This window comes from Taudactylus pleione, unplaced genomic scaffold (genome assembly GCF_031769625.1).
Source record: "Taudactylus pleione unplaced genomic scaffold, aTauple2 ptg000731l, whole genome shotgun sequence".
NCBI classification, from domain to species: Eukaryota; Metazoa; Chordata; class Amphibia; order Anura; family Myobatrachidae; genus Taudactylus; species Taudactylus pleione.
Genome location: NW_028285133.1, coordinates 834,794 through 848,698, shown reverse-complemented (window position 1 = coordinate 848,698; position 13,905 = coordinate 834,794). Strand labels below are relative to the sequence as shown.

The 13,905-nt window shown below is 46.8% G+C and overlaps 1 protein-coding gene across 1 annotated transcript; it reads right to left on the bottom strand.

Annotated features, from left to right (window-relative positions):
- Positions 1-12,356: 12,356 nt before the first annotated feature.
- On the bottom strand, positions 12,357-13,157 carry LOC148477242 (cyclin-dependent kinase 5 activator 1-like). Its single transcript, XM_088456994.1, has one exon. It carries the CDS (start codon positions 13,155-13,157, stop codon positions 12,357-12,359), a length of 801 nt encoding a protein of 266 aa, XP_088313120.1.
- Positions 13,158-13,905: the final 748 nt, after the last annotated feature.

The following is a 13,905-nucleotide window of genomic DNA, read 5'->3' as shown; positions in this document are numbered from 1 at the left end:
ACAATTTCATGGAAAGTTCCTTTGATGTTAATGGGAGTTTTCATCCAATATGTCTCTGATAAGACTAATGCATAACTTCCTCCAAGCAATACATATATCTCCATGCATTTCCTTCATTGCTTTTACATAGTGGGTTACAAATAACTTAGTGATAGCGATTTTTAAAGCACAATTTTCTACCAATCTGAAATGAAAGAAGAAAAAAAAAAGCTTCATGCACATAATATATCTCAGATACAGTATGTTGTGCCTCTAGTTCAAAGGGGTTAGCTGCAAATACAAAACACTGTCCCTTTGTCCAGTATTAGAACTAATGCCAAAAGATAAAGCATTATTTATTTCAGACAATGTGTGTAAAAAATGTGCAATTTTAAGAACTATGGGCCAAATTCAGCTTGGATTGCAGTCGCTAATACGTTCGCAATGAGACGATTTTTGGGTACTATGCATGCGTATGCCTCGCAGTGCGTGTGTGCAAACCGGCCACTGCGATCGGGACCACGCAGACCCATCGCAGAGTGATTGACAGGAAGTGCCGTTTGGGGGTGGTGACGGGGGGTGGTTGGTGAAACGCAGGCGTGCCAGTGTGTTTGAACGCTATTGCATGAGCGTGCATAAATTACCCACTGTGATGCCCTATGCAGCCTGAGGCCTGATAGCGGGCAATGAAGTTAGCAATTCCTGAGTAAGGTCAGGGCTTGTGTAAGTGTGTGTGAGGCTGCGATTGTACTCGATTGTACCGATGGTCTCACAGTCTTGCTAAGGATTACAGATATGTGTAAGATAAAGTGGGCGTCCTTGTGTAGTGCTGCAGCGGCATAGCGATAGTAATGGATTAGCATCCTATCGTAGTTGAACAATCGCTATTGCAATCACAGTTGCGTTCGGTAGGGAATCAGGCCCTGTGTGCAATTTGCTACCCTTTATGTAGGCCAAGATTTACATATATTACCTGCCTGTGTTCTAACCGTATCACCAACTAAAAAGTTGTTGTTCTCTGTGGCCGCAAAAACCAATACAGTCTATCTTTATATATAGAAGCATACAAGTCTGCTGCTTTACCATGTTGCCACAAAGTTCATCTCAGCCTCTTTTATCCTCCATCTCCCCCGCTCCTGCTACCTGCCCTCAGCTCCACCATGTCATCTGTTTGCCTCCCACGACCCTTTAGTAAGCAAGCTCCTATGAGCAGGGCCCTCCTCCCTCCTGTCTCATCATCTACTACTCTTGCACGCCAGCTACACTCATTTTCCTCCTCCTCGGACTCTCTGGCTGGGACTCCACTTCATCTTTGTCTTTCCTTCATATCCTCTTACAGAATCTCTAAACCAAGCATATGGGTACAGGTTTCAGCTTGTAACAAATTCCCCTTGCCCCACTGGCATCAGTAGCTATATTGACAGTTGCAGTGTTATTTGTTAATTGTATAATGCAGAGGTTCCCAAACACGGTCCTCAAGGCTCCCAAACAGTTCAGGTTTTAGAGATATCCATGGTTGAGCACAAGGATTAAATTAAATTGACTGACCGAGCAGCAGCATTGAGAACTGATTGTAGTGGAGAGAGGTGAGAGACTGGGAGGCCAGCTAGGAGAAAGTTGCAGTAGTCCAATCTGGAGATGACCAGTGAGTGGATGAGGGTTTTAGTGACATCCTGCGTGAGGAAGGGTCTAATCCTGGAGATATTTTTTAGGTGGAGACGGCAGGACTGCGCTAGGTGCTGAATGTGTGGTTTAAAGGAGAGGGAGGAGTCTAGGATAACTCCAAGGCAGCGCACTTTGGGGCTAGAGGAGATAGTTGTGCCATCAATAGATAATGAAATTGTGGGAAGTGATGTAGTGGAAGAGGGTGGGAAGATGATCAGCTCAGTCTTAGACATGTTAGGTTTAAGAAAGCGCTGGGACATCCATGAAGAGACAGCAGAGAGACAATTGGAGATACGGGTAAGGAGCGAGGGGGAGAGCTCTGGGGTGGAAAGGTAAATTTGAGTATCATCAGCATAGAGATGATATTGGAGGTCAAAGGAGTTAATGAGTTCACCTAAAGAGGATGTGTATAGGGAGAAAAGGAGAAGTCCAAGAACAGAACCTTGCTTTCAAATGTCTTCTCATGTATATTCAGCTCTACTGGAGGCCCAGAAGTTGGAATTGTCTAACGCTTTCAGAAAGATTGGAGAAGTATTGATAAAAACATTTATAGTGCAGTGGATGTTGCCCTCTTCCAAGATCCTGTATTAAACAGATTACGACAGGAAATGTTAGAATATTTACCAAATGCACTGGAAAAACAGCAACCAAGAGACGATTATCGAGAGCTTTTGCATTTATCTCTTTTGTTTCTTGGTGGTGGAAATAGCAGGGAAACATTTTGAGCTCCTGGTCCTACTCACCATGCTCGATGGATGGGTAAAGGTATTTACTGTCTGAAAGGATGTCTCTTTCGAAATCAGTTCCAGTTAACACCTAGAGAGACAAACAACATGATGAATTTGGATGTGTTTGTAAATCTGGTTTATGTAAAGTATTGGAATGAAGCTCTATTGGCACTTGGTAAGAAAGCTTACATTGCTTTTACCAGACACCCAGAGCCGGTCCTAGGCATAGGCATTCTAAGCAAATACCTAGGGGCGACTGGAATGCCTAGGGGCATTCTAGGGCTCTGTCACTCCCCCCCTCCTCCGTGAAGCTGCCTGTGCTGCTGTAGTCAGGAATATTTTGTTTCCTGCTACACAGCATGATTCCAATGCCTCCACCCGTCCGCTGGCGGGCGTCCGAGTCCCCGGCCACTAAAACCCCCGGCGGCGCCCCCCTCTCACCCGTCCGCACATAGCCGTGCAGTGCAGTGGAAGGCTGCCGCTTCACTAGCCCTCACTCACTGACTGCGCCCGTGCCATGTCACCTAGGTGACGCCCCCACAAGTACATCATTGAGCACTGCAACCAAGAAGTTTAGCCTCAGCTCCGTGAGGGCTGCCCAGGTGACTGATCCTGATTCCTGAGTGTTCCTACAGTGCTGCTGATCCGGGTGTTGTCTCCTGCTGGCTGCAACTGATCTGTAAGGTATGCAGTCCCTCACACACATTCTATTTTTTGAAATGTGGATGTAAGTCTGGATGTAATATATATATATATATATATATAATTATATATATATATATATATATGAGTGTGTATATATATATGTGTGTGTGTGTATATATATATATGTGCGTGTGTGTATGTATATATATATATATATATACAGTATATGTTTGAATATATATTTAGAAATGTGTGTGTGTGTATATATATACATATATATATATATATATATACTGTATATAGTAGGGGTGAGCAGGTTCGGATTTCTGAAATCCGAACCCCCCCGATCCGAGATACGATCCGAGTCAGGCTCGACTTTTCCCGCCTGATTCGGATCTGAAATCGAGACAAAAAAACATCATCCTGCCTTCCGGGTCTCGCGGGTTTTGGAATCTATATAAGGCACCCGCGTCGGCACCATTTTCTCACTCGGCTGTGGACAGTGAAGAGGGAGGGTTGGAGTTAGGGCTAGCTGGGCTGTGTAGTGTAGTGTAGAGCAGTGTAGTGTTGTGCTGTGCTGCGCTGTGCTGCTGTTGTCCATAGGAGCTGTGTCCACTCCTCCAAAGTCCATAGGGGCTGGCTGTGTTGTGCTGTGCTGCTGTTGTCCATAGGGGCTGTGGGCCTAATTCAGACCCGCTCGCGAGCGATGAGCGCTCGCAAGCGGGTCGATGGTGCCATAATGCGCATGACGGAGGGAGCTCCGTCGTACGCATGCGCGAGACCCGCATAGCGACAGCCAAGCTGTCGCTATGGGTCTTGCACCAAAGGGTTCGTGCTGTCAATGGTGACTGACAGCACGCCCCCTTTGGTGGGCGTGCCGGGGGCGTTGCTGCCCAGACGGAGGCGTTCCCATGGGAACGCCTTCCGTCTGGAGCTGGCCCCACTGACATCACTAGTGCTCTATTACCTGAGTGCCACCAACAGTGGTGTATGTGTATATATATATATATATATATACATATATATATATATATATATATATATAGGTCAATGGTCTAGGAAATAAGGAAATATGGAAATAACTTACACAGCTATAACGGCTATAGTAGTCAACGTTCCAGTTATTTATATAACCAGATATATCCTAAAGACAGTAGATAACTGAAAAGTCGACTAGTATAGCTGCTGTAGCTGCAAGATATGCATACATATATCCCTATATATCACAATACAACTTTTAAAATCTTTGGTCAGTATCAGAGAACTCCCAGATGGAGCATACCTTTTAGAGGCATTGCACTCAGGATCCAGAACACAGACACGGACACCAGGTTCCTAAACAGCATCAGCCTGTCCCCGAATAGCAGCAGTAGCTGCTGCACAATTCAGTCACTATCACGGACACCAGCAGCCCCTCACTACCTTCATGGAGCTCAGATAGTTGCTGGCTTTGGGCATCATGGTAGGAGTAGTGGTGCTCGAGTGACGTCATGTGGCACGCAGAAGGAGCCCTATAACTGTGCGCAGTGCACTGAGGGCTTATGAAGCCTTCCACTGCTCCACAAGTATTATGCCCGGCGGTACTTGAACCGTCGGTGGGTGGGCAAGTGGAAGTACAACATTACAATTTCAGTGAGCTGGTCTTGGGCTGCTAGTTACCAGACTTTGGCCTGTCGCTGGCAGCCCATGCATCGGTGGTGTGTGGCGTCCTCCAATGGTAGCGCCAGCCCTGTATATGATAGAGATATACACACACACATATATATATATATTATATATATGTCTCATCTGGCGGCACTCCGTAGTAGAGAAAAAAATCACATCAGCCGTGCTTCACAGATCATAAGCACGGCTGATGTGATTTTTTTCTCTACTACAGAGTGCCGCCAGATGAGACATATTATCGGTTTGTATGTATATACACACTGTGGATGGCACCCGGACTGTATTATGCATTTGATCTCATGAGTACCGGAGTTTGGATATATATATATATATATATATATATATATATATATATATATATATTAGGGGTGAACGGGTTCGGATTTCTGAAATCTGAACCCCCCCGAGCCCCCCCGATCCGAGTCCGATCCGAGTCAGGCTCGACTTTTCCCGCCTGACTCGGATCTGAAATCGAGGCAAAACGTCATCATCCCGCCTTCCGAGTCTCGCGGGTTTTGGATCCTATACAAGGTACCCGCGTCGGCGCCATTTTCTCACTCGGCTGTGGACAGTGAAGAGGGAGGGTGGGAGTTAGGGCTGGCTGGGCTGTGTAGTGTAGTGTAGTGTAGTGCTGCTGTTGTCCACTACTTCAAAGACCATAGGGGCTGGCTGTGTTGTGCTGTGCTGCTGTTGTTAATAGGGGCTGTGTCCACTACTTCAAAGTCCATAGGGGCTGGCTGGACTGTGTTGTGCAGTCAGTTCTCCATAGGGGCTGTGTCCACTCCAAAGTCCTGTGCAGTGTCCCAGTCCTAAAGGGGTGCTGTAGTGTTGTCCAGGGGGTGCTCTGTCCATCAGGGGTGCTCACCCCAAGTGCTAAAAAAATAATATATTTTCTGTGTTTGTGAATTGTGTGCGCAGTAGCCACACGTGCATCAACAAAGTAGTGCCAAGCGTGCGCCTGTGTCATAAGTAAAGGGCCGGCTGGCTTGACCGTTAAAGGGTGCTGTAACCCCCAAAGTACACTCCAGTCAAACCAAAAAAATAATTATTTTCTGTGTTTGTGAATTGTGTGCGCAGTAGCCGCACGTGCATCAACAAAGTAGTGCCAAGCGTGCGCCTGTGTCATAAGTAAAGGGCCGGCTGGCTTGACCGTTAAAGGGTGCTGTAACCCCCAAAGTACACTCCAGTACAAACCAAAAAAAAAATAATTTTCTGTGTTTGTGAATTGTGTGCGCAGTAGCCGCACGTGCATCAACAAAGTAGTGCCAAGCGTGCGCCTGTGTCATAAGTAAAGGGCCGGCTGGCTTGACCGTTAAAGGGTGCTGTAACCCCCAAAGTACACTCCTGTCCAAACCAAAAAAATATATATTTTCTGTGTTTGTGAATTGTGTGCGCAGTAGCCGCACGTGCATCAACAAAGTAGTGCCAAGCGTGCGCCTGTGTCATAAGTAAAGGGCCGGCTGGCTTGACCATTAAAGGGTGCTGTAACCCCCAAAGTACACTCCAGTCCAAACCAAAAAAAATAATATTTTCTGTGTTTGTGAATTGTGTGCGCAGTAGCCGCACGTGCGTCAACAAAGTAGTGCCAAGCGTGCGCCTGTGTCATAAGTAAAGGGCCGGCTGGCTTGACCGTTAAAGGGTGCTGTAACCCCCAAAGTACACTCCAGTCCAAACCAAAATAATATATATTTTCTGTGTTTGTGAATTGTGTGCGCAGTAGCCGCACGTGCATCAACAAAGTAGTGCCAAGCGTGCGCCTGTGTCATAAGTAAAGGGCCGGCTGGCTTGACCGTTAAAGGGTGCTGTAACCCCCAAAGTACACTCCAAAGCAAAAAAAAAATTATTTTCTGTGTTTGTGAATTGTGTGCGCAGTAGCCGCACGTGCATCAACAAAGTAGTGCCAAGCGTGCGCCTGTGTCATAAGTAAAGGGCCGGCTGGCTTGACCGTTAAAGGGTGCTGTAACCCCCAAAGTACACTCCAGTCCAAACCAAAAAAAAAATTATTTTCTGTGTTTAGCCGCACGTATATATCAAATCGATATAACATAAATGGAGGACCAAACTTTCTCCGATAAAAATAAAATAGAGAAAGATCAAGAACCACTTCCTCCTAGTGCTGAAGCTGCTGCCACTAGTCATGACATAGACGATAACATGCCATCAACGTCGTCTGCCAAGGCCGATGCCCAATGTCATAGTAGAGGGCACATACAATCCCAAATGGCAAAGTTCAGGAAAATGACCTTGAAAAAGACATTTAAATCAGCTGAAGAGAAACGTAAACTTGCCAATATGCCATTTACGACACGGAGTGGCAAGGAACGGCTAAGGTCGATCCCTAGTATGTTCATGACTAGTGGTTAAGCTTCACATGACGATGGAAGCCCTCCTCCCACTAAAAAAATCAAAAGAGTTAAGCTGGCAAAAGCACAGCGAAGAACTGTGCTTTCTAAGAAGATATCACAAATCCCCAAGGAGAGTCCAAGTGTGGTGGTGGTTGCGATGCCTGACCTTCCCAGCACTGGACGGGAAGAGGTGGCTCTTTCCACCATTTGCACGCCCCCTGCAAGTGCTGAAAGGAGCACCCACAGTCCACTTGCTGATATGCAAATTGAAGATGTCACTGTTGAAGTACAACAGGATGAGGATACTGGTGTAGCTGGCGCTGAGGAGGAAGTTGGCGATTCTGATGGTGATGTGGTTTGTTTAAATCAGGCTCCGGGGGAGACAGTTGTTGTCCGTGGGATGAAAAAGCCCATCACGGTCATGCCTGGGCAGAAGACCAAACATTCCACCTCTTTGGTCTGGCAATATTTCTATCCAAATCCGGACAACAACTGTCTTGCCATATGTACCATATGTAAAGGTGAAATAAGTAGGGGTAGGGACGTCAACCACCTAGGAACATCCTCCCTTATACGGCACCTGCAGCGCGTTCATAAAAAGTTACTGTCAAGTTCAGAAACTTTGGCTAAGACCGTAAGCAGTCCAGGGACACCTAAATCCCGTTGTCCTGTTGTATCCAAGCGCCTGCAAACCACACCGTCAACTCCCTCCTCGTCAATTTCCTCCTTAGTCAGGATCGGAAGTAGTCCTGCAGGCCATGTCACTGGCATGACTGACTCTCCTATCCGGGATTCCTCAGGAGGATCCTGCATTGCTACGCCTACTGCTGCCGCTGCTGCTGTTGCTGCTGCTGGGAGTCGTTCATCATCCCAGAGAGGAAGTAGGAACACCACTACTTTTACTAAACAATTGACCCTCCAACAGTCCTTAGCGAGGAGGATGAAGTACGACAGCAGTCATCCTGAAGCAAAACGTATAACTGAGGCCTTGACTGCTATGTTGGTGTTAGACGTGCGTCCGGTATCCACCATTAGTGCAGTGGGATTTAGACAATTGATGGAGGTAGTGTGTCCCCGGTTCCAAATCCCATCTAGATTCCACTTCACTAGGCAGGCGATACCGAGACTGTACAGAAACGTCAGAAAAAGTGTCCTCAGTGTCCTGAAAAATGCTGTTGTACACAATGTCCACTTAACCACGGACATGTGGACAAGTGGAACAGGGCAGACTAAGGACTATATGACTGTGACAGCCCACTGGGTAGATGTATCACCTTACGCAGCAACAGCAGCAGCATCACCAGTAGCAGCATCTCAGAAACGCCAGCTCGTTACAAGGCAGGCTACGCTGTGTATTACCGGTTTCAGTAAGAGGCACACCGCCGACAACCTCTTAGAGAAACTGAGGGAAATCATCGCCCAGTGGCTTACCCCACTTAGACTCTCCTGGGGATTTGTGATATCTGACAACGCCACCAATATTGTGCGGGCATTACATCTGGGCAAATTCCAGCACGTCCCATGTTTTGCTCACACAATAAACTTGGTGGTGCAGAATTTTCTGAAAAGCGACAGGGGCGTGCAGGAGACGCTTTGGGTGGCCCGAAAAATTTCTGGCCACTTTCGCCATTCAGCGACTGTGTGCCGAAGACTGGAGCGCCAGCAAACACTCTTGAACCTGCCCCGCCATCACCTGAAGCAAGAGGTTTTGACGCGGTGGAACTCAACCCTCTATATGCTTCAGAGGATGGAGGAGCAGCAAAAGGCCATACAAGCCTATACATCCACCTATGACATAGGCAAAGGAGGGGGTATGCACCTGACTCAAGCGCAGTGGAGAATGATTTCCGTGTTGTGCAAGGTTCTCCAGCCCTTCGAACTTGCCACACGTGAAGTCAGTTCAGACACTGCCAGCTTGAGTCAGGTCATTCCCCTCATCAGGCTTTTGCAGAAGCAGCTGGAGAAAGTGAAGGAGGAACTAAGACGGAGCGATTCCGCTCGGCATGTGGGACTTGTGGATGAAGCCCTTCATTCGCTTTGCCAGGATTCCAGGGTGGTCAATCTGTTGAAATCAAACCACTACATTTTGGCCACCGTGCTCGATCCTAGGTTTAAAGCCTATGTGGCGTCTCTCTTTCCGGCCGACACAAGTCTGCAGAGGTGCAAAGACCTGCTGGTGAACACACTGTCAGCTGAAGCGGAATGTGACACGTCAACAGCTCCTTCTTCATTTTCTCCCGCAACTGGGGCTGCCAGGAAAAAACTTAGGTATCCTAAGCAACCCGCTGGCGGTGATGCAGGGCAGGCAGGACCAAGTTTGGACATCTGGTCCGGACTGAAGGACCTGGCAACAATTTCTGACATGTCTACTGTCACTGCATATGATACTGTCACCATTGACAGAATGGTGGAGGATTACATCGGTGACAGCATCCAAGTAGGCATGTCAGACAGTCCGTACCTGTACTGGCAGGAAAAAGAGGCAATTTGGAGGCCCCTGTACAAACTGGCTCTATTTTACCTGAGTTGCCCCCCCTCCAGTGTGTACTTCGAAAGAGTGTTTAGTGCAGCCGTGAACCTTGTCAGCGAAAGGCGTAGGAGGTTGCTTCCACAGAATGTGGAGAAGATGATGTTCATCAAAATGAATTATCAGCTCTTCCAGGGAGACCAGCCTCCAGAACGTACAGAGGGACCTGTGGTGGTGGATTCCAGTGGGGACGAGTTAATACTCTGTGAGGATGAGGATGTACACACTGAAGAGGGTGAGGAATCGGTGGATGAGGAGGATGAGGATGACATCTTGCCTCCGTAGAGCCAGTTTGTGCAGGGACAGATTAATTGCCAGCTTGTTTTGTGGGGGCCCAAACGAACCAATCATTTCAGCCACAGTTGTGTGGCAGACCCTGGCGCTGAAATGATTGGTTTGTTAAAGTGTGCATGTCCTGTTTATACAACATAAGGGTGGGTGAGAGGGCCCAAGGACAATTCCATCTTGCACCTCTTTTTTTTCTTTGCATTATGTACAGTTTGGGGCCTAGTTTTTCAAACTGCCATCCTGTCTGCCACTGCAGTATCACGCCTAGATGGGTCACGTGTTTGTGCCGCCCACTCGTGTCGCTTAGCATAGTCATCCAGCTACCTCGGTGCAACCTTTTGGACATAAAAACACTATTGTGAGGTGTGAGGTGTTCAGAATAGACTGGAAATGAGTGGAAATTAAGGTTATTGAGGTTAATAATAGCATAGGAGCAGAAAAACCTACAAATTCTTTGATTTTAGCTGTTTTTATGCTTTTTTTCAAAAAAATACAGATCCAAAACACAAAACCCAGAACCCAAAACACGGAAGGGTGGTTTTGGCAAAACCAATCCAGATCCAAAACATGAAGAAAGATCCAGATCCAAAACCAAAACACAAAACACGAAAAGTGGCCGGTGCACACCCCTAATATATATATACACACACATGATGGGTGTATATACATATATGTATTACAATTATGTGTATATATTTAAAATATATATATTTTTAAATATATATCTATATCTATATATGTGTGTGTGTGTGTGTATAAATATATATATATATACTCTCTGCCTGCCCCCTGCATTATATAACTAATTTATTCTACAACTACTATAAAGCAGCAGCAGGACTGACAAGCATCTCACCTCCTGCTGCTACTGCCAGGCCGCCTTCACGGAGCTCCTGTGGCTATGGTGACTGGAAGACATTAGTGGCTGCTTGAAGGTGCGGTAGTGGCGGCGGGCGGCTCTTGTGATGTCACGCGCACGTGACGCAGAGGCGTTGCCGCTGCTGAGTCCCTGTCTTCTCAGCGCTGGGACTGGGAGGGCTAGTGAAGCCCAGCCCTCCACTGCGCGCCGCCATCATGGCGGCTTTTGATCATACACCGGCGCCAGAGAGGAGAAAGGGAGGTGGTGCGCGGCTGGGATGGTGGGTGCGCGGCGGGGTGGGGAAGTACACAACCGGGTGGGGGGGCCAGACAGCTACTGGCAGGCTGCTGTAGAAGGGAAAAAATAAATCCTGTCTACAGCAGCACACATATACATCAGATGTCTATGGGCCTATTCTGATGGTGGGCCTGGAGCTGAAGCTCCATCCGCCTCATTAGTAATCCGGCCCTGCCTAACAGCATACTTGCCGACTTTCTGGCTGCTCCTTCCAGGAGGGAACAGCCAGATTGGCAGGATGGGGGGTGTGGCCGGGTGGGAGAAGGGTCATTTGTGGACAGGGTAGCGCCACACAATCGCATCATTTTGGCCCTGCCCCTGCTACCCAATGCAGATAATACAGGCATTGTGGAGCAGAGGGCGCGGCCAAAATTAAACCATTCAGTGTGAATCGCATCACCTGCCCCCTCCGCTGCTGGGGTTTAAATATTAATCGCAGAGGGGAAGGTCAGGGGGAGTCAGCGGCTGCCGGGAGGCTTGCCTGCCTTTCCGAGGGGGCAGGGAGCTGCATCCAATTTTTTGGAGGGTCCCGGCCAAATCAGGAGGGTAGGCAAACCTGCTTAATAGTTGATTCGACCTTGGAGCTACAGTAAGAGCCAACTCCTAAACCTGGAACTGGAGGGGAGAGGAAATACAAATGTGTGCTGGAGCTTAGTTCCTGCAGCTGCGCTGCTTGCTGCCAGCTTCAGGTTTTGAAATGAACCATAAAAGTAGGTAAATGTCTCTATCCAACTATCATTGATTAGGAAGTCACATAAAATCTACTACATTTACTTTAAATAGCCACTAAATAAATAAAAAAATTAAATAAAATGTATGTGTAGCCCGTAGCAAGAACATCTCTAAGGCTGGCACTGGATGTATGGAATGGCATAAAGCTGGAAAACTTGTATCACCACAAATGCCACCTTGTAGGATATCTTGAAAAAGCCTTTTGCCCCCAGTTTTTTTACATAAATATTTGCAAATGTCTTTTACTGTTTTGCAAACAGGTATTGTTTTCCAATAAGGTGATCTCAGGACCCTCTGCAGAGCATTGTTGCAGTGAGAAAATCACAAAACTGCCTAGGTCAACCCTGTCCATATACGAGACCTATAAAGCAAAATAATACACCAACCAATTTTATAGAAAAAAAACAAAAACATTTTATTGTAAATGCAACGATTATTATTAATACTGGAACTGATGGTGGAACTTGCAGTTTCAGCGAACATCCTGGAACTGATGTTGGAACTTGCTGTGTCATTGCATAGCCTGGACCTGATGTTTGTGATGGCACACAGCCTGGAGCCAATGGTGATGCTTGCTGTGTCGGCGAAGAGCCTGGAACTGATGGTGGAGTTTGATGGTAGGCTGTCTATGTGCTCTCCTGTCCACCCTCAGCTATGAGATCGACAAAGGTCTGGATGAAAAAATGGTGGTCAGCATGGAAGCACAGCATCTTTGTGCTCATGAAATCAATAATGTAGAGGCAACGGTTCCAAAAGTCTTCCCTCGAGCTTTCCACTAAGAATGGCTTCATTGGATAGGAGGTCTCACTACCCATGTAGGCATAGGATATATAAAGACATGTGGATAGAAATGCCAGTAATTCTTGCTCACTGTCCAACTCTGATAGACCGAACTCTCGGCAGAGCATGTAGAGGAACACTACATTGGTCGGATTGATGAAGCCTTCTTCCTGCCAGTATCCAGTGAGAGACATGTCTATACTTGTTATCCATACAATTATATCTGTAGGTGACAGATTGTTCAGCTGGTGACACCTTCTACAGATGAACTCTGCAAAACAACTCAGGAGCCCGCTGGTGGATGCCAGCATCATTGTGCATTTTGGACTCGTGCACACTTTCTGGTCTTCAGCTGACTCAGAGACATTAGACGCAGGCTTCTTAGCAAAAGTATTGGGTGAGGCCTGTGTGAAGGTTGTTAAATCAACACAGGATAGAGAATGCTTCATACTTTCTCTGATGAGGTGGGTAACATTGGTTTCACCGCTTCTGCGTTGTCTCCTTTTAGTCATAAATCGCCTTAAGCGCCAGATGAGCGAATGTCTTTCAACTGATCTTCCAGTCTCGCTGTTCTCGACAGCAGCACGATGGGTCCCATCTGATGCATCTTCCTTACGGCAGCATCGGAATGGGATACAATTCCACATTCCTATTCTTAATCCATGGTACCTGCAAGCAGAAATGTCTGCAGGAAGCAAATTCGGATTCGGTCTGTGGTCTGTGGTCACTCTGACTGCAGCAGGCAATCAGATAGGTACAATCCGTTTTCAGCACTTTGTGAAAGAAGCTGCCCGTTTGTAGACTAGGCAGCAACTAAGTCCAGGAGGCTGTTGTCAGAGATGCTCTGCGTACAATGGGCTTTGTGACACGGAATGATGTCTGTGATGCGTTACTTATGCTAATGAGCTACTGATAACATCTAGGTAATTCAAAAAGTGATGTAATGTGCTGGTCAGGTAGCAGCAGAAAACTATAGTAAACCAATGTAGCACTGATTATCTATGTACAGTGTGTAAATATTAAGTGTCATATAATTTTCTGACTACGGTAAGGGTGCGTACACGCTAGACGATTTTTTAAATGATATTGCTGATAATGTTACATCGTTATGACAACTTTGTTTAATAGTCTAGTGTGTACGTGATATATTGTTAACGATGAGCAATCCTGCGAGTTATTAACGATATCCCCAGTCGTCTTTATGTGCAGTACAATCTGGGGATATATTGTTAGCGATGCCATGCTGCCGAATGCAGCCTGGCCCTGCTCCCCCCTCCCGCCGTCATTCATCGTTGCCGGCATCAGCAAGTGTGTATGCATTTACCGATATGTGTGTACCCACCTTAAGTCTGTGGCACCCAGGTAGCAAAATCCATTTGAGTAAAACATTAAATT